The sequence below is a fragment of the Oncorhynchus mykiss genome, chromosome 29, assembly GCF_057628025.1.
Source record: "Oncorhynchus mykiss isolate SJ-2025 chromosome 29, ASM5762802v1, whole genome shotgun sequence".
Lineage (NCBI taxonomy): Eukaryota > Metazoa > Chordata > Actinopteri > Salmoniformes > Salmonidae > Oncorhynchus > Oncorhynchus mykiss.
Window position 1 is genome coordinate 40,551,719 of NC_143050.1, and position 27,335 is coordinate 40,579,053.

At 42.0% G+C, this 27,335-nt stretch overlaps 3 protein-coding genes and 1 long non-coding RNA gene across 8 annotated transcripts; 2 read left to right on the top strand and 2 right to left on the bottom strand.

Moving 5' to 3' along the window:
* The first annotated feature begins 863 nt into the window (after positions 1-863).
* On the top strand, positions 864-7,503 carry LOC110509578 (uncharacterized). 3 transcript variants are annotated; one of them, XR_016493389.1, is made up of 8 exons: positions 864-953; positions 1,374-1,767; positions 2,481-2,639; positions 2,818-2,883; positions 3,078-3,174; positions 3,382-3,507; positions 3,674-3,740; positions 6,490-7,503. XR_016493389.1 is itself a non-coding variant. In XM_090227190.1 (5 exons), exons 2-5 carry the CDS (start codon positions 3,097-3,099, stop codon positions 3,968-3,970), a joined length of 330 nt encoding a protein of 109 aa, XP_090083316.1. In that variant the 5' UTR covers positions 2,781-2,883; positions 3,078-3,096; the 3' UTR covers positions 3,971-5,234. The 3 variants fall into 3 exon arrangements, 2 of the variants coding, with proteins under 2 accessions (XP_090083316.1, XP_090083317.1); XM_090227190.1 differs by lacking the exons at positions 864-953; positions 1,374-1,767; positions 2,481-2,639; positions 6,490-7,503 and adding an exon at positions 3,912-5,234 and having other exon boundaries at positions 2,781-2,883; XM_090227191.1 differs by lacking the exons at positions 864-953; positions 1,374-1,767; positions 2,481-2,639; positions 2,818-2,883 and having other exon boundaries at positions 3,087-3,174.
* On the bottom strand, positions 2,902-3,723 carry LOC149970449 (uncharacterized). Its single transcript, XR_016493390.1, has 2 exons — positions 3,611-3,723; positions 2,902-3,165 (listed from the first exon to the last, which is right to left on the bottom strand). It is a non-coding gene; the product is annotated as an uncharacterized LOC149970449 (long non-coding RNA).
* A 191-nt stretch (positions 7,504-7,694) lies between the features above and the next one.
* LOC110509577 (transcription factor BTF3) lies at positions 7,695-14,238 on the bottom strand. Of its 3 annotated transcripts, none has more exons than XM_021590546.3 (6): positions 14,104-14,238; positions 12,933-13,001; positions 12,633-12,746; positions 12,220-12,421; positions 11,767-11,823; positions 7,695-8,034 (listed from the first exon to the last, which is right to left on the bottom strand). In XM_021590546.3, exons 1-6 carry the CDS (start codon positions 14,206-14,208, stop codon positions 7,988-7,990), a joined length of 594 nt encoding a protein of 197 aa, XP_021446221.1. In that variant the 5' UTR covers positions 14,209-14,238; the 3' UTR covers positions 7,695-7,987. The 3 variants fall into 3 exon arrangements, with proteins under 3 accessions (XP_021446221.1, XP_021446223.1, XP_021446224.1); XM_021590548.3 differs by having other exon boundaries at positions 14,039-14,190; XM_021590549.3 differs by having other exon boundaries at positions 13,953-14,176.
* A 10,854-nt stretch (positions 14,239-25,092) lies between these two features.
* LOC110509574 (forkhead box protein D1) lies at positions 25,093-26,910 on the top strand. The gene has a single exon (XM_021590541.3). The coding sequence runs from the start codon at positions 25,360-25,362 to the stop codon at positions 26,377-26,379; it is 1,020 nt and encodes a 339-aa protein (XP_021446216.2). The 5' UTR covers positions 25,093-25,359; the 3' UTR covers positions 26,380-26,910.
* The last annotated feature ends 425 nt before the right edge of the window (positions 26,911-27,335 follow it).

Sequence of the window (27,335 nt, forward strand, 5' to 3'; positions counted from 1 at the left end):
TTTATTATGACTTGGCCCTTCCTCTGACACCGCCTAGTATATAGGTCCTGGATGGCAGGAAGTTTGGCCCCCGTGATGTACTGGGGCGTACGCACTACCCTCTGTAGCGCCTTACAGTCGGCTGGCTAACAGTGGCCATACCAGGCGGTGATGCAACCGGTCAGGATGCTCTCGATGGTGCAGCTGTAGAACTTTGAGGATCTGGAGACGCATGCCAAATCTTTTCAGTCTCCTGAGGGGGACCTGCTCAACTACAGCCCAGTCGATGTTAATGGGGGCCTGTTCGGCCCTCTTTTTCCCGTAGACCACGATCAGCTCCTTTGTCTTTGGTTTACAATGAGCCATTTCATTCAAGGAAAATTGAGAAATTGTTCTAATGAACCTGTGGTCCAAATTTTTTTTGCATCGCATAAACCAATTTTTAGCATTTGACCAAAACTGTGATCTTTGTGCTTCAGATGGTAATCTCACAGCAGAGTAACCAGTCTAGCCTAATCTATTATCCAAGCTTTCGTATTAAAATGGATTAACAAAAACATTGCAAAATGTCATGGTAAAACTTTAATTCACCCAGGTTAGGTTTTTGGAGCTGACACACAAGTAAAACACAGGTCCCCAAGGCCTCAAAGATTTGTATGCGGATAGGGCTTCGCAACCAGAATATGGACAACTAAAAAACAAAAACAAAAAAAGAGGCTTGGTTATTAAGTGTCATTCATTGGCAAATTTGCTAAAATACAAAATATTTTTCTGTATGTTTTCAATAATTGTAAGTGTCGCGCTAGAATAAAGCATGTTTTCGAATGTTTTATTGTTCACATACCTGGTTTTACAGTTTGGCACATTATGAAGAGAAAAAAACTATAGTGCTCATGCGCGAGAAACAAGTGGAAAGCCTGCTATCAACTCCTTGCACCATCGGTGGACATTACACAAAATGTGTTAGCTACTTAGTAAGAAATTATTATTATTAAATGTAAATCACTAACAACGGTGTAAGTTGTGCTTCTAATCAGTACGTTAGGTTGCTTGCAATGGATGATACTGGGTCTGTTAGCTAGCTTGCTAACACTTAGCTAGCTACGTCTCGTTCAACGAGTTGGCCAATCTTGGGCTAGCTAACACTAGTCGGTCTGTTTGGTCTCGTCTTTATTATTTATTTCAAAATATTACCTAACTACCAGTAATGGTAAGTCAGCTAGCTAGGCCCTAAAATGTAACGATGTAAGCCTCTGGACTGATTTGATCCTATGTTGTTAATTAGGAATGATCCTTGTCTGTTCTCTTGCAACCACTCTCTCCTGTGGGTTTATGCATATTAGCACTAACCCTCGGCCTACCCAATGCTGATGTTACGTTTTAATTTATTCTAGGCTTTCACTGACTTATCTTATGGCACACTCGATGTGGTAAACAAAGTCTTCGTTAACCAAGACAGTCGCCATCACATCCACCCAGCACTGAGTCGACCCTGTTGACTCTAACTACTCAGTCATGGACAAAGGTTTGGTACCAGGCAGGACCAGTTCGGTCTCAGAGGAGATGGAGGGGATATGTGTGATGCCAGATATGAGTGGCATCAAGTCGGAGCACCCGGGTGGAAGTGCGGACAACACAGGTGCACAGAACGTGGCCATGGGGATCAAGTTCATTCTGCCCAACCGCTTCGATATGAACGTATGCTCAAGTCACTCAACGAGGAGGACAGCAAAAACATCCAGGACCAGGTCAACTCCGATTTGGAGGTGGCTTCTGTTTTATTTAAAGGTACCAACTAACTACCAACTGTTGACGCACTCATTGGTATTACAATGCAATTCGCATGTTTTACCCTATCCCCCAGTACTCTTATTAAAGGTGCCTACCGTTACTCCCTCAGTCAAGAGTCCAAGGACCTTGTGTTATTTTCAGAGGTAGACCCGCAGCACAAAATATCAAAATTAAACGTGAATCGACTCTCAATCACGAAACGGTTCTAGAAACAAAGCCCTTTACTTCTCATATCACATGCAAATAATTTTCACAAACGCTAAGCATAACCGGCTTTCTCACAGTTGCAAGCCGACAGTATTTTCACTGACATGTTTCTGGCGGCCTTCTACCGTTAGCGTTACAATACAGGTGTTCGGAGCACGCTAGATACTGAATTAGAACAGGTGGTCCTTCGGTCTTGCTTAAAACACGAGCTGTAACATTGAGAAATGGCTACGTAGGAACACTAACCCTATAAAAAGGTGTATAAATGTTACAATATATATATACATTCTCACTGATATGCGTGTAAATGTTCAGGCCGAGCGTTGGTCTTAAAACTACCCCGTAGAAGACGTCTTCGTTCAATTACTTAGTTATGTGTAATTTAGTGGAACTGAGAGCCATGATTTTAGGCTAATTTGATCCCAGATAAATCAGGAGGTATTTTGCTAATCAATTGAACGAAGCTAATGTTTGATGATGCTGCTGCCTCTTTTCCCTTTCAGCCGAGTGTAATATTCTGACTTCACCCTCACCGGGGATACAAGTGCGTCATGTTTATACCCCGTCCACCACCAAACACTTCTCTCCCATCAAACAGTCGACAACACTCACCAACAAGCACCGTGGTAACGAAGTGTCCTCCACTCCTCTTCTGGTCCACTGTAAGTACCTGAGCTCATCTTAAACTAAAGGTGGTTTCTTTGTCCACAGACTTCCAATTTAGAGGTCGGACCTATATGACTGCGTTATCCTAGATTTGTCACATCATTTAGCCTCAAACCATACCTGAATCTAACATTGAACGATGGCTGCTTGACCTCTGAACTATGATCTTTCCAGCTCTGTCCATTCATCAGCTAGCAGCACAGGGTGAAATGGTTTTCCTAGCCAGCAGGATTGAACAAGGTGAGGATGTCCTCAAGGTGGAGTTCTATTTGTTTTGATGTTGTCGGGCTCCTTAGAACCATGCAGTCACATAATTAACAGTTGGTAAGAACAATATGCACTCAAGAACGTCTATAATATGGCTCTCACTGGTTGACTTGAAAGATGTGGAACGGAACGTGTTACTGATTGCTTTGGTGTTTGTATGGCTGTAGAGACTGATTAACCTGCAGGATGAGGAAGGCTTCACCCCCTCTGATGTGGGCTGCAGCACATGGACAGATTGCAGTCATAGAATTCCTGCTTCAGAATGTAAGCACAATGACATGTTGAGACGAATAACTCAGCAAATTACTAAATTAATTTGAACAACATGGTACAGAAATATAGTCAGACATTGTTATAAAATGCACATAACAGCAAAACACCACATTGTTGAAATCATGTTTTGACTAAATGGGCCGCTTAGACCTGACTATTTTCTCACTTATGGTCTGTCTCCATGTTCTCTTCCTTTAGGGAGCAGACCCCAACCTGTTGGCTAAAGGCAGAGAGAGTGCTCTGTCTCTGGCATGCAGTAAGGGATATACAGACATCGTGAAGATGCTCATCGATTGTGGGGTGGACGTCAATGAATATGACTGGGTAGGAAAGTTAGCTGATTCAGGATTTTAAACTGTATTCTTGTGTATGGCTTATGTAGACAAATGGATCCCCCAAATCAGTGATGTGAATGTGGTGAGCTTACCTTTCTGGAGGCTGCCCAAGGTGTTTGCCCGAATGTGATGCAGTGTTTGTGGGTTGGTTTCAGAACGGCGGGGCTCCCGTGCTCTACGCTGTCCATGGGAACCATGTACCCTGTGTGGAAATCCTCCTGGGTAAGGACTGACTGGCTGGCTGACCTTCCACTCAGCAGACATACTGTACTTATCAACAGCAATGGCAGTTATCTGAAACTGACTTAAATGTTTAGGTAAATTGTTTAGATGTAGGCTGTATTTGTGTAGACAGGTCTGTCATCTGATGAATTCAAACCTTTCCTGTCACAGAAAGTGGAGTCCGACTCTGGCTTCAACGCTATGGATATGGCTGTGGCAATGGGCCATAGGAATGGTATACAAATATGCATTTCATATCATTTATAGGCTATATACTTATCATGAATTCTGTATACTTCCGGCCCTTCTTTGGACACTGTTAACAACCCTCCAGGCAAGCTTCAATGCCATACAACTCTCCTTCCGTGGCCTCCAATTGCTCTTAAATACAAGTAAAACTAAATGCATGCTCTTCAACCGATCGCTACCTGCACCTACCCGCCTGTCCAACATCACTACTCTGGACGGCTCTGACTTAGAATACGTGGACAACTACAAATACTTAGGTGTCTGGTTAGACTGTAAACTCTCCTTCCAGACCCATATCAAACATCTCCAATCCAAAGTTAAATCTAGAATTGGCTTCCTATTTCGCAACAAAGCATCCTTCACTCATGCTGCCAAACATACCCTTGTAAAACTGACCATCCTACCAATCCTCGACTTTGGCGATGTCATTTACAAAATAGACTCCAATACCCTACTCAACAAATTGGATGCAGTCTATCACAGTGCAATCCGTTTTGTCACCAAAGCCCCATATACTACCCACCATTGCGACCTGTACGCTCTCGTTGGCTGGCCCTCGCTTCATACTCGTCGCCAAATCCACTGGCTCCATGTCATCTACAAGACCCTGCTAGGTAAAGTCCCCCCTTATCTCAGCTCGCTGGTCACCATAGCATCTCCCACCTGTAGCACACGCTCCAGCAGGTATATCTCTCTAGTCACCCCCAAAACCAATTCTTTCTTTGGCCGCCTCTTTCCAGTTCTCTGCTGCCAATGACTGGAACGAGCTACAAAAATCTCTGAAACTGGAAACACTTATCTCCCTCACTAGCTTTAAGCACCAACTGTCAGAGCAGCTCACAGATTACTGCACTTGTACATAGCCCACCTATAATTTAGCCCAAACAACTACCTCTTTCCCAACTGTATTTAATTTATTTATTTTGCTCCTTTGCACCCCATTATTTTTATTTCTACTTTGCACATTCTTCCATTGCAAAACTACCATTCCAGTGTTTCACTTGCTATATTGTATTTACCTTGCCACCATGGCCTTTTTTGCCTTTACCTCCCTTCTCACCTCATTTGCTCACATTGTATATAGACTTGTTTATACTGTATTATTGACTGTATGTTTGTTTTACTCCATGTGTAACTCTGTCGTTGTATCTGTCGAACTGCTTTGGCCAGGTCACAATTGTAAATGAGAACTTGTTCTCAACTTGCCTACCTGGTTAAATAAAAGGTAAAATAAAAATAAATAAAAAACAGGTTGAAATATCATGAATCCTTTCACAAGAGGTATTGTACTCTATGCATACATAAAGCAGAAATATAGCAGTTCATTACTTGTCTTTTGCCAGGTCTACTTTCATAAAGATACATATGGTGCAGACAGACAACTCTTAACTACATATTAGAATATTTTGAAAGAAACAAGGGTATTTGGTGAAAGTTCCTTCTAGTCAGTGTATAACAATAGACAGGTTTCCATTGACCCAGGTTTATTTGACAATCAATGTTGCCAAAAAAATACGTAATGGCAACGACAGCTATAGGAGAAATATTCTAAAGCGACATGGGTTCGACGGGTGGATTTTGAATGTCAAACTTTTTTTTTTTATATAGAAAATCAACTTAAATGCTGATTGCAGAATAATTTAGAAGGTACGTGATGTCATCACATAACTACGAAGCTCCACTGGTTTCATGAGCTGAAATAAGATCCCAGAAATGTTCCATATGCACAAACAGCTTCTCTCATTTTGCTCACAAATTTGTTTACATCCCTGTTAGTGAGCATTTATTATTTGCCAAGCTAGTCCATCCACCTGACCGGAGTGGCATATTAAAAAGCTGATAAAACAGCATGATCATTACAGGTGCACATGAGAATTAGAATGTCAATTCTTGCATTCTATTCATGCTGCCTTTCCCAGTGTACCTGAGAACACCTGTATGCCCTCCCACCACCTGTAGGCAATTTAATGCACAATTTGCCAAAATGGATCATGGAAACACTCCAACCACTATTTTTATTAGACTAGGTTTTTGCAAGAGTTATTTTTAGGCGTGACATTACATCCAGCTGTTTTTAGTTGCACAAGAACGCTCAATGGAAATGCACCGTATCAGGCAATTGTCGCATCTATTTTCTATGTCAATTTCTCTAACAATTAAAATTGCTGGACAAGTTAGTAAGGTGCTGTGTATGCCAAGGCTAGACATGTCATTTATGGAAACATATCCCAATCAAGCCATGCACAAACTAACCCAGTAGCTGTTACAATTTCATTACTTGGATATTTGTACTCTGGGAATAAGAAACGTAATGTTTAAAATGGCTGCCTTTTGGAGCTCTGCTCTGTTTGAAGATAGCATTCTTATGTCCTTTTCTTTGTCAGTTCAGGTTAAGCAACCTAGCTTTCCTATTTACCTTTAACCAACTCTACCGGATACTTGCCTTTTTGATTTCGTACAATACTCAAACTTTCATGAAACTTCTCTATTCTCTGATCAGTTCAACAGGTGATGGAGGCCCATCTACTGAAGCTGCTGATGGGGATGCGAGAGTGACCAGAGCCCAGGGAAAAGCCACTAACCTGGGGGACATGAGGAAGGATTGCCTGGGAATGGAAATGCAGTATACAGCAGACGCCATTATGAAGAAAGAAATGTCTGAGGACAATCGTGAAGCACGTCTGAGGCTCATGTGTGAAATGTTTAGGAAGCATGTGAGAGTATTTAGGCACCCCATGTATCCGTTTTGGGTAGACGTCCTGAGTTTTGTAACAATGTAAGAAACTAGTGCATAAACCCAAACGTCTGCACAAATCATGCATTAATAATGGGGGATGTTGAAAGTTGAGTTAATTGCACACGTCATTTGAGAATTCTGCCCCTCATGAAAAGGGTATTGGCATGAAAGTAAAACAGCCTAGTGGGTCAACTGCCGCAACAACTAAGAGCATCGACTTCTATGCTGCTTTGGTGCCCTAGCTCCCACGTAACGGCATTCAGCGAACCTGTGCACATACTGTGTGTGATGGAACAAAGTCTTGCATCTCAATATCTACAGTGCTGCTCGTGGCAACGTCATTTCGCGGGCTACTTAACAAGTTGTGGTGAAATTAAGTACATCGAACAATAAATAGTAATAAAATTGGTCCCATGTTACATGAGCTGAAATATAAAAAATAAAAACATTTTCCATAGCAACAAAAAAAATGTTGTCCAGAAAAAATAAACACGCACACTGCTCTTGGTAGTATCACTGCTCTTTATTAAGCTTTACGTATCGGCCTCAGAGCTTTTTCAAATATATGTAAAGCTTAATAAAAGAGCAGTGTTCCAGGGAGGGGGGGTCCTGCTGTAGGTAGGTTGTAGTTTAATGCATATTTGTGTGTTTATCTGCCCGACTTCATTGGAAGATATGGTTGAAATGCCTTCCTAGGGTACATTAGTGTTGTAGAATGTTCCTTCAGATTTTTGCTGGTGCTGCTTTATTGTAAATAAACACCTTGTAAACCATCTTCACCAAATTTAGTGCACAGATCATGTCCCATTTATCTGTACAAGTCATTGATTCAAAGTAAACGCTGTGCACGTCAGCGCGAGCGTAAATGGCCTTTAAGTCACATTGTTGGCAGTCCAGTGCACTACTCTGTACCATGCCTTAGTTGACCATGGGGTGCAATTAAAACATTTAAGTAATCAGAGAAAATATAAATTGACAATAGCAAAATGTTTATTCCAGATATGGTTTCAGCCAGACTGCAAAGAAATCAGGTTCAGTAACATGGAAGAAACAGCTGAAGAGAATATGAAGAGCACGAACCTCAGACAACCCGTACAATCTCTCACTGACTCAAACTGGACACGGACACCACAGTGCACAAAAAAGCATTTGAGTCAGGTGGCAAGAAATGTTAAAAAATCAAATAAAAAAAATAACGCCTAGTGCCCCTATCCAACCCAGTCAAGTCCTGTTGAGACTCCTGAAGGTCTGTTTTTTTTCTTTAGTTTGCCTCATCCTTGGAAGCCTCATCGAAATTCTCCACCAGATCTAAAAACAACACAAGAGCCAACGGTGGGTCAGTAAGGTTAAACAGGCCTAAATACAAACATACATGCCTCTTTCTACTAATCTCAGACCACTTAAGGAAAAAAAGGAGTGTTTATCTGAAACATGATCCCAGGTACAATCCCCCCCCCCCCCCAAATCAGCTCTCCCTTTACACTCAGAACGAGTCTCGCTCTGTAAGGGGAAGGTACACAGAACTCCAGAAAACAGATGTAAAAATCATGGCACTGAAGATCAAAAAGGCACTGAGGATCTCGAGGAGGGTCCTATTTTTTCAATGAAGACTGAAATCTGTCATGTCCATATGTCTCAGAGGGGTTGAGGGTTCAAATGGAAACAATTCAGACTGTCTCGGGGGGGGGGGGGGGGGGGACACAAAGGGAAACTAAACTCCAGTAATAACATGATGGCATAGACATGGACTGTCATCGGGATTCAACCATTCCTCACCCTGAACGGGAGTGTAATCGTTTGAGAAAACTTTGGGTTACGGGAAAAGGATAGCCCTGGGAAAAGCTGTGGGTAATTGTAATGGCAACCTCATGTGTTTGGACCCATTTTCTCCAACAAAGAAAAGCAAACTGCTTTCAGAACTCCTAAACAACGAACAAAGTTTCAAACACTAAGCCCACCACCCCGACATCACCAATTACTCTAGTCATTGTTGGATCCCCTGAGCATGACCCCCTTCAATTCCCAAAAGTAAGCAAACCCTGGCAAGGTTTTATTAATTGGAGGGAAAGTAAAAGCCCAGATGTAACTTATTCTGGAGGCAGACTTCAGAGAAAGTATAACATGTGTACTAACTAGACATGTGGGTGATGATGAGACAAAGGAGCACGTCACTGAGCAAATTCACAAGAGGCCAAGAACCAGGTCCATTATTGACGATACCTACACAGTACCTATGGTCAAGTAGAAATAAGCAGAGGAGAAAAATAACCAATAGCTAGAGATGTGTCCATCCATGCCAAAAGGGTGGGAGTGGGACAGCGTCAAATGTACTGCCAGAGGCTGGTGTGATTCTCACACGGATGCCTCCATTGCTACACTTCCACCTAAAGTGCTCCACACAGTATGCAACATATCTGACATTGCTTTGTTTCTGTAGTTCCACGTACTTTTGCGCAGCTGAAATTTTGGGATCGCTCTGTTTGCAGAGACTGAAATCACTGGAGAGCTCTTAAAAGGAATGATTCACCAATGTTGAATGTTTTGTTTTTGTGCATCTGAGTGATGTTCTATCAATTCCCTGGGTCAGTTCATGTTTGTGAGTTATTGGCATTACAAGCAGGCAGAAATCCAGCCGGTATGACTTAGCACTGCGATAGTTGCTCTCGCTACACTGGAAGGTAATAGGAACACGACTTTTAGATTGCTAAAATGTCTGTCATTTTTGCAATATTCCTACCTCGAGATGTGTAATTTAACAGAGAATTTTCCTATTTGTCTGCCTCAGTCCAGGGTGCATATCATGATGCAGTTGCCAAAGATATCAGAAAGGCGATAAGAATCAAATGAAGGAAGGAGCGTAAATTCAACAAAAAAAGAAACGTCCAGGACCCTGTCTTTCAAAGAATTTGTAAAAATCCAAATAACTTCACAGATCTTCATTGTAAAGGATTTAAACACTGTTTCCCATGCTTGTTCAATGAACATGCAACCTGTGGAACGGTCGTTAAGAAACTAACAGCTTACAGACCGTAGGCAATTATGGTCACTGTTATGAAAACTTAGGACATCAGGAACGCACAATCCCTCCATCAGTGCTCAGACTGTCCGCGATAGGCTGGACTGAGGGCTTGTAGGCCTGTTGTAAGGCAGGTCCTCACCAGACATCACCGGCAACAACTTTACCTACGGGCACAAACCCGTCGCTGGACCAGACAGGACTGGCAAAAAGTGCTCTTCACTGACGAGTCGCGGTTTTGTTTCACCAGGGGTGATTGTTGGATTCACGTTTATTGTCGAAGAAATGAGCATTACACCGAGGCCTGTACTCTGGAGCGGGATCGATTTGGAGTTGGAGGGTCCGTCATGGTCTGGGGCGGTGTGTCACAGCATCAACGGACTGAGCTGGTTGTCATTGCAGGCAATCTCAACGCTGTGCGTTACACAGAAGACATCCTCCTCCCTCATGTGGTACCCTTCCTGCAGGATCATCCTGACATGACCCTCCAGCATGACAATGCCACCAGCCATACTGCTTGTTCTGTGCGTGATTTCCTGCAAGACAGGAATGTCAGTGTTCTGCCATGGCCAGCAAAGAGCCTGGATCTCAATCCCATTTAGCATGTCTGAGACCTGTTGGATCGGGGAGGGTGAGGGCTATTCCCCCCAGAAATGTCCAGGAACTTACAGGTGCCTTGGTGGAAGAGTGGGGTAACATCTGGCACAGTCCACGAGGAGAAGATGCACTGCAGTACTTAATGCAGCTGGTGGCCACACCAGATACTGACTGTTACTTTTAATTTTGACCCCCTTTGTTCAGGGACACATTATTCAATTTCTGTTACTCACATCTGTGGAACTTGTTCAGTTTATGTCTGTTGAATCTTATGTTCATGCAAATATTTACACAAGTTTGCTGAAAATAAACGCAGTTGACAGAGGACATAACGCCCCACCAATTGCGTTGACGTTGTCATGCTGCGTCCCGCAGTTGCTAAGCTCATAGTCACGTAATCCCTTCTCAAAACGGACTATGTTGAGAAAAGTGCCCATTTTCCTCGAGTACGCAACTACACAAATCCAAAGTTACACGATATTACAGATAGCAAGTTAATTCTCACATCTTGGACAAGATTTGTAATGTTGTACTTCTTGAAATTGGTGACAATATTGGGTTTTTGAGCTAGCGCCTAATAGACTCCCATTCACTCCTTGAAGAGCGCTTGTCCCAGAATCGCTCAGAAAGCACCGCTCGGTCCATTGACGTAGCATGGGCAACGTTTCCCCATCTCCTCAAAAGTATATCTGCTGTTGCGAATGTCCGACTCCACTGAGGCACATCGATCTGCAGGTTGAACATGGTGAGATTGTAGTGATAGTGTAGTTGGTTTAGGCGATTTTACAGCTAACTAGCTCCTTCACATGCTGATATTGTCTTTGATATTATTGTGTGTAGCTACATTTGCTAGCTAGCTAGCCCATAGAGAGCATTGTGGATTTTGTAGTCGACCTGAGCTGCAACAGACTTCCACAACGATTTCCCATGTTGCTATCAACCTTATTACAATGCCAAAATGAAACATTTGTTCACAATCACGTCTTCAGGAAGATGTATCCAATCATGAAGAATACTTAACACTGTAAATTAAAGGAATGAGTGGTTTTAGGGGGATTTTTCCTCTAAGACTTAGCCCACACCAGTGTGTCACTAGTGCTTTTTGTTAATGAACGCTAGTGTAAATGTGTTTCCATCAGGAGTGTGACTAAAGACTTGGGGTGAGCAGAATCAACTACTTTTACATCAAGACAGTTGCTTTGTGAGAAAGTGTTACAAGTTCAGCTAGCCATTTATGTAAATGCCAGCGGAAAAGTACCAGTGGCCTGACTTTGGCCCAAAGTCAGAGCAGGTTTGCCGGAGCCACAGGCTAGTGAGAAACAGGTGCCGGCCCACATGGATGGAAACAGAAGTCTGAGTTAATTCTCAGATTGTGATTGTTTGAGTTTCAACCTCAGCACGTTGAGACTGCTCTTCATAGAACTCACCTGGAACATCATCATCCTCTTCCTCTATGGGGGCAATTGGTGCTTTTCCATCTCCAGCTGTGAGGAAGAAATAAGAAATGTTAAACTACTTGCAGAGCAATGTACAAATGCCTCACGTCTTCAGGAAGATGTATCCAATCATGAAGAATAAGTCAAACAAAGGGCATTTCTATTACAGTGCCTGCAGTGCTCAAGATCCATCGAAGAACCTCCAGCCCTACTTCAAATCCCAAACATTCCAATTACAAGTGCAAAAAGGTTCAAATTATTACTGTCTGTTTCGTTTACCAATCCACCTCCTCACATACACTAACACTACAGAAGTCTGTGGCCAAATCAAACAGATGAGGTGAAGACTATTTTGAAATGTCCCCCAGACACATGTACCCTGTTTGGGCAGCGCCTCAGCCAGTACCCCCTCACCATCCAGCTACCTCCCCCAGGAACACGTACCCTGTTTGGGTAGAGCCTCAGCCAGTCTCCGGAGGCTTGTCAGGCTGTCTGCTCCCAGCTGGTTGAGGATGCTGGGCAGCATCTCTGTCAGCTGCTTGGTTTCGGCGTGGCCAGTGATTGTGAAGGTGTTGGCTGCCAGGGAGGCCTGCACTTTGGGGTTGTTGAAGTGGATCACTGTCCCCTGGTTCGTAAACATGTTCACCTGCGAAGAATGAGAATGGTTATGCCATGTTACTTGCAGTCGCACTAGACATCTCCATTTCTGAAAACTCACAGACCGCAGCTAGCTAAGTTGTGCCTTGAAAAGAACCCTCTGCTTTCAAAGAGATCAACGCATACATTTAAAAAGCATACATTTAAAAAGAGATGGCTACAGAGCAAATGGGTCAGTCTAACCATTGACCAGACCTTACCTCTTCGATACCAGAGATGTTGTTGACACCTAGTTTCTTTAGGGAGAACTGAAGTTTCTTGTCATCTGCTGTTGCGGTTCTGTGCACGACCTTCTTCTTTCTGCGAGCGGTGCCCTGTATAACAGAAGACAGATTCAAGTGCATGCTCTTTTAACACCAGGTGCAAGATGAACTTTACAATTACGTTATTTTTTTTAAACATATTGACTTTTTTAAATAGTGTCTGTGTTACTAGGTGGAAAAACATGATCGGAGCATAATAGGAAGATATTGGTGTATGTTAATGGCTTATTTTCTTACCTTGCCGCCAATGCGGACTTGTGCCTGAAGTTTGGCAAGTTTTTCTTGATTCATTATTATTTCTTTCATCTGAAATAGACAGCATTTGGGTTACTGGTATTATATCATTAGGATTATGTGTTTCTGGTTAACTAACGTTACATTTGTAATACCTTTGTAAGCCCCGCCTCACTTAAGCCTGTATTTTTCTTACCGAAATTATTTTCGACTAACATCGGACTACGCACCTCTCAGATTCAGAAGGGTTGTGTTAAATGAGTCAGACACATTTCAGTTGAAGGCATTCAGCTGTTTAACTGACTAGATATCCCCCTTTCCCCTTCCTTACACTAGTAACGTTACATGTAGCCTAAATTAATTTGAGCATGAAAATACAAGTTGAAGGCACACCCCCACACGTGAGTGTACTGTTGATATACAGTAATTTAGCAAAAATCCCCAAAACCGTAAATCAATATTGTGGTTGAGAAGTTTGAAAGGCAACACTACGATGTCACGTTAGCAACCAAACTGCCTAGCAGTATCAGCTGGCTAGTTGATCACATATCAGCTAGCAAACGTTATAGAACATTTGCCAACGTCGTTAAGACTCAGAGCTGCAACCAAAAAAAAGCAGACGCCACCCACGGCTTAAATTAATGAACTGTAGCTAGCTAACAACGTTAGCTACATGTTGTCTAAGTCTAGCAGACAAACTATCAACCAACTTACCAGTACTTAGTTGGTAAGTTATTTATGTTTAGATATGAGAGCTAACGTTAGCTAGCTGGATAATAATAGGCACTGATGTAGCTAACTATGCTAATAGGCCGTTGTTCCAGTTCTTTGGACATCAACAGTTACATTTCGAGAAAATGAAAAAAAAACACTGCCAGCTAAATATCTACATACATTTGACATGTCGACGATGACCACTGAAAAGTAAAAGCCAGATGTATCGGGCTTTTTGCCTCTGGCTAGCTACCAAGTTGCTAAATTCGATTAGCGCCAACGGTATTGGACCTGTCACTCAAACCTCACCTCCCAGCTCTAAACTCCATTACCAAGCCCACTTGTGCTCAAACTCCACGATTTTTACCGGTCTGATAACCGAGGATATTGTTTACCGTGTGCAGTTGGAGAAGAGCAGAAACAGTGCAGGAAATAAGGTATTTTAGAGCTCCTCACTGACCTGCACACTAGCAGCGAGCACACGCGGGGAGCAAGATGGAAGCGAGAGAGGCTGGAGGAAGTGACGTGCGGGCAGACGTGCAACCGCAAAAGTGCCTGATGTCATTCATATACCTCAGTGGCTGATGGGCTAATTCATTTATGGGAATGAGGGATGGCCCTATATGTAATAATTCATGGAACTCTTTATGCCTTAGAATAAATAAGGGAGTAGCTCTATATAAACTGATTATTTTATGATTAACCCGGAGCATGGTGTAAAAGGCAGACAGTCGCAGCTGCACTCAACGTGTGTATTGGTGCGCCCCAATAATCTAACAATGATTACACGTACACATCTTAAGTGCTACACGACCTGGTGGCGTGTATGTGTAATGACGTGTTAATACCACATTACCACATTCCTCCTCCCTTATTAAGATTTCAATATAAAATCTTCCCCGACCCCAAAAAAACTTTTTTTTAGGATATACAACATAAGAAGACATTCCCTATGCTATTTTATTGCATTAAAATGAACTAATGCTGAAATAACGTTCCTTTAACTGAAACAGCATTCTTTTTAACTTGTTCTGTACTCTACTGAACTAAACAAGTCAGTGTAAACAATAAGCATGACAATAGACATTACATTTCACATGCTCACAAGCATTTTAGTTTACCCTGTTCACAGTTCAAAGTTCTTTAAGCAGCTTTGAAGCTTTGTGACTAACACTAGGGATAGCGTCCATTCTCAACAGAGGAGGAGCCACCAGCTGTTTCTGAGCTGGGCTCAGTATCTGACTCTGAAACTGGGTTCTCCTCTTCTTGAACTGTTTCCTTTGTTACGATCTCTATCTGTGGAATGTGCACCATAGAAACAAGTGGATAGCTAGAGACCAGCCGGTCCTCTGCCATCACAACTAGTAACTCACTTGTTGTTCCCTCATGTCTGGAAAGAATCTGATCAACATGTCTGCGAACCACTTTACCATCTCCCAACATTACCTTGTTGGAGACAGGACCAGTCACTGAGTCTATGAATCCAGGAATACATTTTGGCCCATGACTGACATTTCTGGTAAGGATAGGGTCCCCCTCTCCAAAACTTTGGCCCTTGGTACGTTTGTCATGGTTCTCTTTCTGTCTGTTTTGCTTGCGTTCAACTTTCCATTTCAGATCTGAACGGACTAGGTCCAGTGTGGAGCGTAGTCTACAACCTAACAACAACTCAGCAGGAGAAAGCATTGTTGTGGATTGAGGTGTTATTCTGTAGCTGAACAGAACAGGTGACACTTTTGTTGCTATGCTCCCTTCTGCACTTTTTTTCATAATTTCTTTGAATGTCTGTACTGCGCATTCCACCAGACTATTTGAAGATGGTTGATATGCAGCTGATGTCACATGCACAATACCATTGTTTCTGGAGAATTCTTGTGCTTCAGTGCTCACAAAACAGGTTGTGTTGTCACTCACTCCTTTGGTTACTGAAGCTCTGTCATAGGCAATCTATAATAGTGGTGGATGAAGCAGAACAGGATACACATTCACCCATTTAGAATGCGCATCAATCAAAATCAGAAATAATTTCCCCATGAATGGTCCTGCGTAATCTATAGTTGAAGCCAGACATACACTTAGGTTGGAGTCATTAAAACTCGTGTTCAACCACTCCACAAATTTCTTGTTAACAAACTAAAGTTTTGGCAAGTCGGTTAGGACATCTCCTTTGTGCATGACACAAGTCATTTTTCAAACAATTGTTTACAGACAGATTATTTCACATATAGTTCACTGTATCACAATTCCAGTTGGTCAAACATTTACATACACGAAGTTGACTGTGCCTTTAAACAGCTTGGAAAATTTGAGAAATTGATGGCATAGCTTTAGAAACTTCTGATGAGTCAAAAAAGTGTTTTTCTACATTTAATTTCACCTTTATTTAACCAGGATGGCTAGTTGAGAACAAGTTCTCATTTGAAACTGCGACCTGGACAAGATAAAGCATAGCAGTTCGACATATACAACAACACAGAGTTATACATGGAATAAACAAAACATACAGTCAATAATACAGTAGAAAAAAAAGAAAACAAAAAGTCTATATACAGTGAGTGCAAATGAGGTAAGATAAGGGAGTTAAGGCAATAAATATGCCATGGTGGCGAAGTAATTACAATATAGCAATTAAACACTGGAATGGTAGATGTGCAGAAGATGAATGTGCAAGTAGAGATACTGGGGTGCAAAGGAGAAAGATAAAGAAATAAATCAAATAAAGAAATACATTATGGGGGTGAGGTAGTTGGATGGGCTATTTACAGACTGGCTATGTACAGGTGCTGTGATCTGTGAGCTGCTCTGACAGCTGGTGCTTAAAGCTAGTGAGGGAGATATGAGTCTCCAGCTTCAGTGATTATTGCAGTTAGTTCCAGTCATTGGCAGCAGAGAATTGGAAGGAGAGGTGGTCAAAGGATGAATTGGCTTTGGGGATGACCAGTGAGATATACCTGCTGGAGTGCGTGCTACGAGTGGGTGCTGCTATGGTGACCAGTGAGCTGAGGTAAGTAAGGGCTTTACCTAGCAGAGACTTGTAGATGACCTGGAGCCAGTGGGTTTGGCGACGAGAGTGAAGCGAGGGCCAGCCAACGAGAGCGTACAGGTCGCAGTGGTGGGTAGGATATGGGGCTTTGGTGACAAAACGGATGGCACTGTGATAGACTGCATCCAATTTGTTGAGTAGAGTGTTGGAGGCTATTTTATTTTGTAAATGACATCGCCAAAGTCGAGGATCGGTAGGATGGTCAGTTTTACAAGGGTATGTTTGGCAGCATGAGTGAAGGATGCTTTGTTGCGAAATAAGAAGCCGATTCTAGATTTAATTTTGGATTGGAGATGCTAAATGTGAATCTGGAAGGAGAGTTTACAGTCAACCAGACACCTAGGTATTTGTAGTTATCCACATACTCTAAATCAGAGCCGTCCAGAGTAGTGATGCTGGATGGGCGGGCAGGTGCGGGCAGTGATCGGTTGAAGAGCATGCATTTAGTTTTACTTGCATTTAAGAGCAGTTGGAGGCCACGGAAGGAGAGTTGTATGGCATTGAAGCTCGTCTGGAGGTTAATTAACACAGTGTCCAACGAAGGGCCAGAAGTATACAGAATGGTGTCGTCTGCTTAGAGGTGGATCAGAGAATCTCCAGCAGCAAGAGCAACATCATTGATGTATACAGAGAAGAGAGTCGGCCCGAGAATAAAACCCTGTGGCACCCCCATAGAGACTGCCAGAGTTCCGGACAACAGGCCCTCCGGTTAGACACACAGAACTCTATCGGAGAAGTAGTTGGTAAACCAGGTGAGGCAATCATTTGAGAACCCAAGGCTGTTGAGTCTGCCAATAAGAATGTGGTGATTGACAGAGTCGAAAGCCTTGGCCAGGTCAATGAATACGGCTGCACAGTAATGTCTCTTATCGATGGCGGTTATGATATCTTTTAGGAACTTGAGCGTTGCTAAGGTGCACCCATGATCAGCTCTGAAACCAGATTGCATAGTGGAGAAGGTACGGTGGGATTCGGAATGGTCGGTGATCTGTTTGTTAACTTGGCTTTCGAAGACCTTAGAAAGGCAGGGTAGGATAGATATAGGTCTGTAGCAGTTTTGGTATAGAGTGTCTCCCCCTTTGATGAGGGGGATGACCGCGGCAGCTTTCCAATCTTTGGGAATCTCAGACGATACGAAAGAGAGGTTGAACAGGCTACTGATAGGGGTTGCAACAATTTCGGCAGATAATTTTAGAAAGAGAAGGTCCAGATTGTCCAGCCCGGCTGATTTGTAGGGGTCCAGATTTTGCCGCTCTTTCCGAACATCAGCTATCTGGATTTCGGTGAAGGAGAAATCGAGGAGGCTTGGGCGAGATGCTGTGGGTAGTGCAGTGCTGTTGACCGGGGTAGGGGTAGCCAGGTGGAAAGCATGGCCAGCTGTAGAAAAATGCTTATTGAAATTCTCAATTATATTGGATTTATCGGTGGTGACAGTGTTTCCTAGCCAACTTTTTTGAGTTTGTGCTACAGGATGCAGATTTCTGCTTGAAAAGCTAGCCTTAGCTTTCCTAACTGCCTGTGTATATTGGTTCCTAACTTCTCTGAAAAGTTGCATATCACGGGGGCTATTCGATGCTAATGCAGAAAGCCACAGGATATTTTTTGTGCTGGGCAAAAGCAGTCAGGTCTGGAGAGAACCAAGGGCTATATATGTTCCTGGTTCTACACTTTTTGAAAGGGGCATGCTTATTTAAGATGGTGAAGAAGGCACTTTTAAAGAATGACCAGGCATCCTCTACTGACGGGATGAGGTCAATATCCTTCCAGGATACCCGGGCCAGGTTGATTAGAAAGGCCTGCTCGCTGAATTGTTTTAGGGAGGGTTTGACAGTGATGAGGGGTGGTCGTTTGACCGCGGACCCATTACGGATGCAGTCAATGAGGCAGTGATCGCTGAGATCTTGGTTGAAAACAGCAGAGGTGTATTTGGAGGGCAAGTTGGTTAGGATGATATCTATGAGGGTGCCAGTGTTTATAGGTTTGGGGTTGTACCTGGTAGGTTCATTGATAATTTGTGTGAGATTGAGGGCATCAAGCTTAGATTGTAGGATGGCCAGGGTGTTAAGCATGTCACAGTTTAGGTCACCTATCAGCACGTGCTCTGAAGATAGATGGGGGGCAATCAGTTCACATATGGTGTCCAGGGCACAGCTGGAGGAAACAGGTACAAAAGTATCTATATCCACAGTAAAACGAGTCCTATATCGACATAATCTGAAAGGCCGCTCAGCAAGGAAGAAGACACTGCTCCAAAACCACCACAAAAAAAGCCAGACTACGGTTTGCAACTGCACATGGGGACAAAGATCGTACTTTTTAGAGAAATGGCCTCTGGTCTGATGTAACAAAAAATATAACTGTTTGGCCATAATGACCATTGTTATGTTTGGAGGAAAAAGGGGAGGCTTGCAAACTGAAGAACACCATCCCAACCGCGAAGCACAGGGGTGGCAGCATCATGTTGTGGGGGTGCTTTGCTGCAGGAGGGACTGGTGCACTTCACAAAATAGATGGCATCATGAGGAATTGAAAATTATGTGGATATATTGAAGCAACATCTCAAGACATCAGTCAGGAAGTTAAAGCTTGGTCGCAAATGGGTCTTCCAAATGGACACTAACCCCAAGCATACTTCCAAAGTTGTGGCAAAAATGCTTAAGGACAACAAAGTCAAGGTATTGGAGTGGCCATCACAAAGCCCTGACCTTATAGACCATATAGAATTTTTTTGGGCAGAACTGAAAAAACGTGTGTGGAAGGAGGCCTACAATCCTGACTCAGTTACATCAGCTCTGTAAGGAGGAATGGACCAAAATTCACCCAACTTATTGTGGGGAGCTTGTTGAAGGCTACCCAAAACGTTTGACCCAAGTTAAAAAATGTAAAGGCAATGCTACCAAATACTAATTGAGTGTATGTAAACTTCTGACCGACTGTGAATGTGATGACAGAAATAAAAGCTTAAATAAATCATTCTTTCTACTATTATTCTGACATTTCACATTCTTAAAATAAAGTGGTGATCCTAACTGACCTAAAACAGGGAATTTTTACTACGATTAAATGTCAAGAATTGTGAAAAACTGAGTTTAAATGTATTTGGCTGAGGTGTATATAAACTTCTGACTTCAACTGTATGTGCAATCATCTCCAGCATTTCTCTGGGAACTCCCAGGTGTGGAACGGGGCTGCCCGTCTCGGTGAGTGCCCTGCCCTCACCAAGACAGCGCTTGTTTCAGTAAAATGATATTATTCTTATGACTAGATTGAATAGCAAGCCTTTCTAACTGGTAGGTAGCCTAGGGGTTAGAGAGGGTTGCCAGTTTGAATCCCAAATCTAGTGGGAAGTGAGCTGGCAACTGGAGCGTTGCTGTTGTGCCCTTGAGCAAGGCACAACAGCGCCCAGTGTGGCAGCCCCCCACACGTCTCCAAAAAATCTGTATATTGGTTTAATTGCTAAATTGTAATTACTTTGCCACTACTGCCTATTCATTGCCTTACCTCCCTAATCTTACCTCATTTGCACACACTGCATTTAGAGTTTTTCTATTGTGTTATTGACTGTACGTTTGTTAATTCCATGTGTAACTCTGTGTTTTTGTTTGTGTCGCACTTCTTTGCTTTATCTTGGCCAGGTCGCAGTTGTAAATGAGAACTTGTTCTCAACTGGCCTACCTGGTTAAATAAAGGTGAAATAAATAAAAAATAGTTTTTAATTATTATAAGTAATGGCTATAAGGCGATGAGCTGCATTACATCCTGCGTTATCAGTCACAATGTAATTTTAAAGGCCCTCTCATTCTGTGTGTGAGAACAAGGTGGAAAGTGTCACCATAGCCTAGACCTAGACCAGGCCTAGCCTGTACTGAATGGTATTATAATTTCAATACAGCATAAAACTTGGATCCCATACCTAAAGCCTGTTACAATGCAATAACAGTAAGCCTAGACGTAGCCTACACAGACTGCCAAACTGGTATACCTATTTGTGGAATGCTAATATTCAAAGAATTACAACAACAACAAAAAACTCCAGTCCAGTACAAAACTCCCATGGCAATGAGAGCACAAGAATGTAATGTAGACTAAACACTATGAAACAGAAAAGCAAACAATGATAGCCCACCCATTTTGGCCAAAGTGTCTCTTTGTCCAGATTTGAATAAAACTTCCTAACATAACCCTCCACAGTGGGCTAGCACATGAGGCATCATGGATCTTCCTGTGATGAAAACATTGTGACACCTTGTCAATCTATTCACCTTACTTGTAGAAGCCATTTTGGTCTGCTTACATGCTCATTGAATCTGTTGTGTAGATGTTGTCTAGCTAGGAATGTTTGAACTTGGTTTTGTACAGTAGTGACACTCTCACATGGGGTTATAGGTCACTGGTCACATGTAGCCTATACAGGTACACAGGTTAGCTGACCAGGATACCAGGAAGTGTTCCCATAGATGAGAGGAGAGAGCAGACAGTTCTTATTGTCTCACTGGAAGAGTATGGTAAATCAAATATATTGGAACTCTGCATTTGATCATCTACCATAGGCCTAATGCATGGGATGGGAACACCAACCAAATATCTAACTGATCTCAAACTGTGCAAATAGTGTGTCATATGGAATCAGCACTACATTACCAGATCAAAGTTAGCAATGTTTACTTTGTCCCAACAGAAACAATCTCAAGTATTTTCACAAGTATTTGATAAGTAGCCTATTTATTTCTCAGGTTATTCACAAATATACAATATATTTCCTGAAGTAGCCTAAACTGTGCATTGTGTACACACACACGCACACACACACACACACACACACACACACACACACACACACACACACACACACATACACACACACACACACACACACACACACACCCTCTCTCTCTCTCACACACACACACTCTCTCTCTCTCTCACACACACACACACACACACACACACATACACACACACACACACACACACACACACACACACACACACACACACCTTACACATTAGCCCTAATCACGCACACGTACAACCGCACGGACTCACAATATGTGCACTGGTATTGTCTTGCCCTTTATGCATGTGATACATATGAATCACAGGCTACCAAGTCCCCGGGGAGAGACGGACTGTTTTGGTGACATTCATAGGATTTGTCAGAGCTAGAGACAGGGAGGCAGGGATTGCGTTCAGCAGTAAGTGCTTTCTTTGGTACCCCGTGGCACGGAAACACCCTCCGATCGCAGAGGGGAATTTAGACACACACATTTACCACACATGCGAGCCCTGCTTTAAGTGTCAGTTTTAAAATATCACCCTCCTTTAGCTAAAGGCTAAACCTGGACTATACTAATAACTTAACGAAATAATGTCAAATGAGTAATTATAGAAAGCATGATGCAAACAGGCTAAATGCTTTCCCCATATAGACCAAATGATGTAGGTGACAATCGTGACATATCAGTCCGTAAACGTATAGGGCAAAACCCATTTCAAACATCTTCAGAGAGTTTCAGTGCAGATTAAAATTATTAATTAAAATAAATTATTACCGTTTTTTAAAATCAACTTTCACCTATTAATTTGTAAGTGTCACTTACGAGAGACCCAGTCAATCGAATTTATTTGATTGGATCGTTATTCGATTTATTTTGTCTGAAAGTGACTGATAATTGATAATTTATAAGTCCTTCCGTAGCCTTCTCCAAGACTAGGTTATTGCAAGTCTAAAATAGGCATTTGAAAAGGGAATAGGACTATTACGAAAGTATTTATAATTATTTTTTAACTCTCCACTGTTCAACAAGGCTTCGTTTCCATATGGTGACAATTCAGTTGCCAGAAACGGTCAGCATCAACTGAGATTCTTTATGAGTCAATTTTTTTTTTTACAGGAATAAAACATAAAATATTCAATCCACCTTTCTATTTTACAACCTAAAACTGCATTGTGTCCATATAATGTAGTGCATGTGGCAATAAGTATGCCTAATTGTGGTCCATATTATCTATTTTCCTATAAAGACAGCACAGTATCCCTCTTAGGCCAATGGCTATTAGGGTATACATATGATATTTAGCACAAACAAAGAAACTAATAAACACATACTAGTGATTTTCAAATAATTCAAAAATGTTTGTATGCATGACTAAAAAACAATTTTATATCACTGCTGTGTTAATTTTGAAGAGTTAAATCGAAAGGCCATTATTTCGATAGTCATTGAAAATGGTGTTAATACCTGTCTGAGAGAGATGTGTATTTGAGAGAGTTCTATGGCCTTTTGGCGAGGTTTAGGCCTGAGCCATTTGTCAGCCAACAACTGGTTAATTTGTGAGAACGCAAAGGCTTGAATGTAAATCATAAACTGTTAGTGGAATATAAATATAATTCAAATGACATAGAAAATAACGAAAGGGGAAGTAAAAGTGTTGTCAATTTCATATTTTTTAAAAAGCTGAAGTCGTCAAAGTAGTCGTCCGTTGGATGGAGTGTGGACTTTTTATCCGCTAGATGGTGCTAGTCCAGCAGAAACGCTGCAGTAGATAGGCCAGAGTAAAATAAACATAAGTCGTCATACAACTCTGAATAAGCCATGGGGTAGCTTTATATGGTCATCAAAAAAGCACCAGACATTTTCTTACTGACATAAAGGGAACCTAAACCCATTATTATATTATTTATTGGCCTACAGGCTCTATTGTTGTTGTAGTGCTTTGGTAGGCTATAGTTGTTTCTGAATTTACCAACATAACTTAGTGGGGGACATAGAAAGGGACATTATGATAACAACATTAATTCATATCCTATTTGCATTAAAATGTACTTTTACTTGTACTTTATTGTTGCAGAAACGCACGTTGAGTAGGTTTTCAGCGCTTTGAAAACGTATTTATACGTTTTATTTACTGATTTATTTTCACGCACCCTATATTGGTGTGATATATTAGATATGATCATCTTTCACCTGTGTCAAGAGATATGTCTTAAATGTGTCTAGTTGTGGGTGCAATACATGCCTGATTTAGGCTAGCCTAGTGCCATAACAAAGTGAGTCCCAGTTTAGATTGTTATTGTCACATTTTTGTAAATTCACTAAAGAAAACAAATGAACCAAGTTCACTCAACAAAAAAATGGGATTCTTCACAGTTGCCCAACTTCATGAACGTAACTGTCTCCGAGTTGTTAAAGGGGGTTCTTTAGAATGAATCGTGTAACCATAGCCTATCATTTAAAATTGATTGGTGAGCAGGAACATTTTAGAAATCATAACGTATCCTACTTCTCGTGCCTATACTTCTAGTGCAAAGGCAATGAAAAGGAACACCACAATGGGGAAGATGTTTTGAACTATCGGTTCCGTTTTACAATATAATTATGAGTTATATATTCTCTAGGCCTATATATTTCAAATTAATGAATCAAAAAGCATCATATAAGCCTATGTTGGTGTAGTTTCAAAATGTATTAGCTGGTGCTGTGCATAAAGCAATTACGCACGTGTAGCCTACATTCAGATTGTAAAACTTTTAGAGATATGCTCGACACACTCTTTTGCTAGAGCCGTATTACGCAAGAAAGTTTCACACTGTTACATGCAGGCAATTACAATATATTACAGCAGATAGCATGATCGAGATAACCCAAATAAAGGATTTTGTACCATGCGTAAACATCACGATCTCATCAAAACATTATAGAAACTCATCAAAACAGATGTATTCGATGTTCTTTCTATATTATCTTGAACATCTTCATTCAGTGCTATAAAGTCTGTGCATGGGAGATAGAGGCCCTTATTTTTCGAGCTGCTCGCATGCTCTGAGTGACCCGTGACTGATGCAAGTTAACAGCTGACTCTTTTCCATTACAAATGGCTCGCGGATAATCTAGATAACTACCGGATCACGCAAACTATGATGCGTGGAGAGTGGGACATGAAATTCCGTAAAAACGCTGATAATTTAGTTTGATGTAGGCTATAAATCATTAATTAATCTGAACCATTACTTTTTAATGGTGAAATGGAATTTCTAAAATGCCATAACTTTATACATAGGCCTACTTCTTTCAAGCATAAAATCCCACTATCATGTTAGAGCTTTTTATCACAATAAATTATCATCTAAAAGGGATAGTCCTGCATTGGCTTTGTTCTGCATGCAAACTTAGGCTGCCTGCAGAAATGAAAGCTGAAATTAAATCTTTAGATTAACCATATGTGTAGCCTATACCAAGATGACCACCAAAAGAGAACCAAACTTTTTAAATCGTCCACCGTTCTTTTTCAAATACAATGTTTTGCTTTTTTCCCCCTCTATTAATTTCCCTTGGTGACGTTCCTTCGCCATGTGATCAGAGCACTGGTATAAAGCGCGATGGAAGATCCGCCCTCTTTAGGATTCAGGTTCGGCCTTTTTCAGGTCCTTTAAACACACTTCAAACTACCATCCGAATGATGCGCTACTGAAAAAACGAAAAAATCCATAAAACACATGAAAGTGCTTGGAAAAAGGGACATCTCTTACCGCCGGCGTGCTCCTCTCATCCCCTCATATGAGTTGTCTTGAAAGAGGGCAGAGTAGCACGGGCAGCATCTCCTCTTCCTATCCGCCGTAGCTTCTGGGAGCGCACAGCACAGTGCAGCGCTCTGCATAACCAGCCGTGAGCCATGACTCTGAGCTCCGAGATGTCGGATGCCTCCATCCTTTCGGAAGAGACCGACATCGACGTGGTCGGCGAGGGGGAGGATGGGGACAGCCAGACGCGCTCCTACGTAGACGAGGTGGCGCAGATGCACGATGATCTCCTGGCTGGCTCCCCGCCATGCCTAGACATCTCCTCGTCCCGGGATCCGTACAAACCAGCCAGTAAGAACATCCTGGTGAAGCCCCCATACTCCTACATCGCCTTAATCACCATGTCCATTCTCCAGAGCCCCAAGAAGAGGCTCACCCTCAGCGAGATCTGTGATTTCATCAGCAACCGTTTCCCGTACTACCGGGAAAAATTCCCCGCGTGGCAGAACTCAATCCGACACAATTTGTCACTAAACGACTGTTTCGTCAAGATACCGAGGGAACCCGGAAACCCCGGGAAGGGGAACTACTGGACCCTAGATCCAGAGTCCGCCGATATGTTCGACAACGGTAGCTTTCTGAGACGACGGAAACGCTTCAAACGACAGCAGCAGCAGGACTTGCTGCGGGAGCATAATAGTTTTATCCCCGCTGCTGCGTACGGCTATGGACCTTACGGCTGCGGCTACGGTATCCAGCTGCAGTCCTACCACACACACTCTGCGCTTTTCGCGTTTCAGCAGCAGCAACAGTCCAGGCATTCACACACTGGGACCATTATCTCGGCACCGTCCTTGCCCACCTCCAGTGACTTGGCGAGGAGCAGGTTCTTACCCCAGCTCAGTCCCAGCCTGGTTTCACCCATACACACTTCAGCCAAGTCCAGCTCGCCTGTCCAGCGCTCTACCTTCTCCATAGAGAGTATCATTGGGAGTTCGCTGAGCCCTGCGCACACTCACTGTGCTTCGCGGACTTCTACTGTTGTTCCAATGTTATCGTCTTCCCTCGCGCCACAGTCGCCCAACCAGCCGCTGAGTATGCACCCAGGAACTGTTTTACACATGGTCGAGAACTTTCCCAACATAATTCTGAACGGTACTAGTGGCTGTTAATTTCTATAAACTAACTTCCAAGTTTTCAAGAAACACAAACAAAAACGCCCCCTCTTTGAAGGTAGGATTATTTTTGTATGTTTTTTGGTAACACGCAGCTGAATGATGGACATTAACACTATTCGTGCCAATTCATTCTGTAAAAAAAATATTAGGCTATATTTATGTTAATACAATTTTAGTGTCAATCTAATTTTCTCTCCACGAACTTTCATTGTTTATGAAGTGATTCATTTAAGTCTAGGGCGTCTCAGGATATCGACTAAATGAAAGGTTATACATGATCACGTCTCAAACAATGTATATTGTGTCAAACACACATGTTTTTTAGTTTGGCATTTTTTTTTACTCTTTTGATTTGTGCTCTGTATTTAAAAGACACAAATATGAAGGTCATTCATTTATATGCAGTGTGTGCTTATTTCAGTAATAAAACATTGTACATTCTTTGGCAAGTATTGTATAATCGGAGTGTGATATTTTTTACACGGTTTGTTTTTCAATGAGAATAAATATTGTTTTACAAAAAAAGACATTTGCCTGGAAAGTCATTTTTGGAGTAAGTAATATAGCCAAATGAAGGCCCACAGTAGATCACGTGCATGAAGTGTTGTTGTTTTAAAAATACCTATAATTTTCATTTTTGTTAAGAATCCTATTCCCAAAAAGTAAAATACAATGTAGGCTATTACTTATTGAGTGGAACCTGTAAAAATAGGACTGAACAACAGTGCACATAATACTAATATCAATACTACTAGGCTACTACTTTTAGAATAATAAATTGATAGGCCTATTATAACTACTCGACTGCTGCCGTTTATAATAATACGACTTACTACTACTAATAATAATATAAATACATCTAGGAATAGCTGTTACAATTACCCATGGACATTGTTAGTTGGTTCCCATATACAAAGCAACAACAGAGTGTATTCCTCTGTTACTTATCT

Bases quoted from the DNA above. Each gene is read 5' to 3' on its own strand.
- LOC110509578 (XM_090227190.1), top strand. From the start codon at position 3,097: ATGAGGAAGGCTTCACCCCCTCTGATGTGGGCTGCAGCACATGGACAG. The intron at 3,175-3,381 runs GTAAGCACAATG...CTCTTCCTTTAG, and splicing joins TAGAATTCCTGCTTCAGAAT to GGAGCAGACCCCAACCTGTT. The intron at 3,508-3,673 runs GTAGGAAAGTTA...GGTTGGTTTCAG, and splicing joins ACGTCAATGAATATGACTGG to AACGGCGGGGCTCCCGTGCT.
- LOC110509577 (XM_021590546.3), bottom strand. From the start codon at position 14,208: ATGACATCAGGCACTTTTGCGGTTGCACGTCTGCCCGCACGTCACTTC. The intron at 13,002-14,103 runs GTCAGTGAGGAG...TGTCTATTTCAG, and splicing joins TGCTCGCTGCTAGTGTGCAG to ATGAAAGAAATAATAATGAA. The intron at 12,747-12,932 runs GTAAGAAAATAA...TCTGTTATACAG, and splicing joins AAGTCCGCATTGGCGGCAAG to GGCACCGCTCGCAGAAAGAA.
- LOC110509574 (XM_021590541.3), top strand. From the start codon at position 25,360: ATGACTCTGAGCTCCGAGATGTCGGATGCCTCCATCCTTTCGGAAGAG.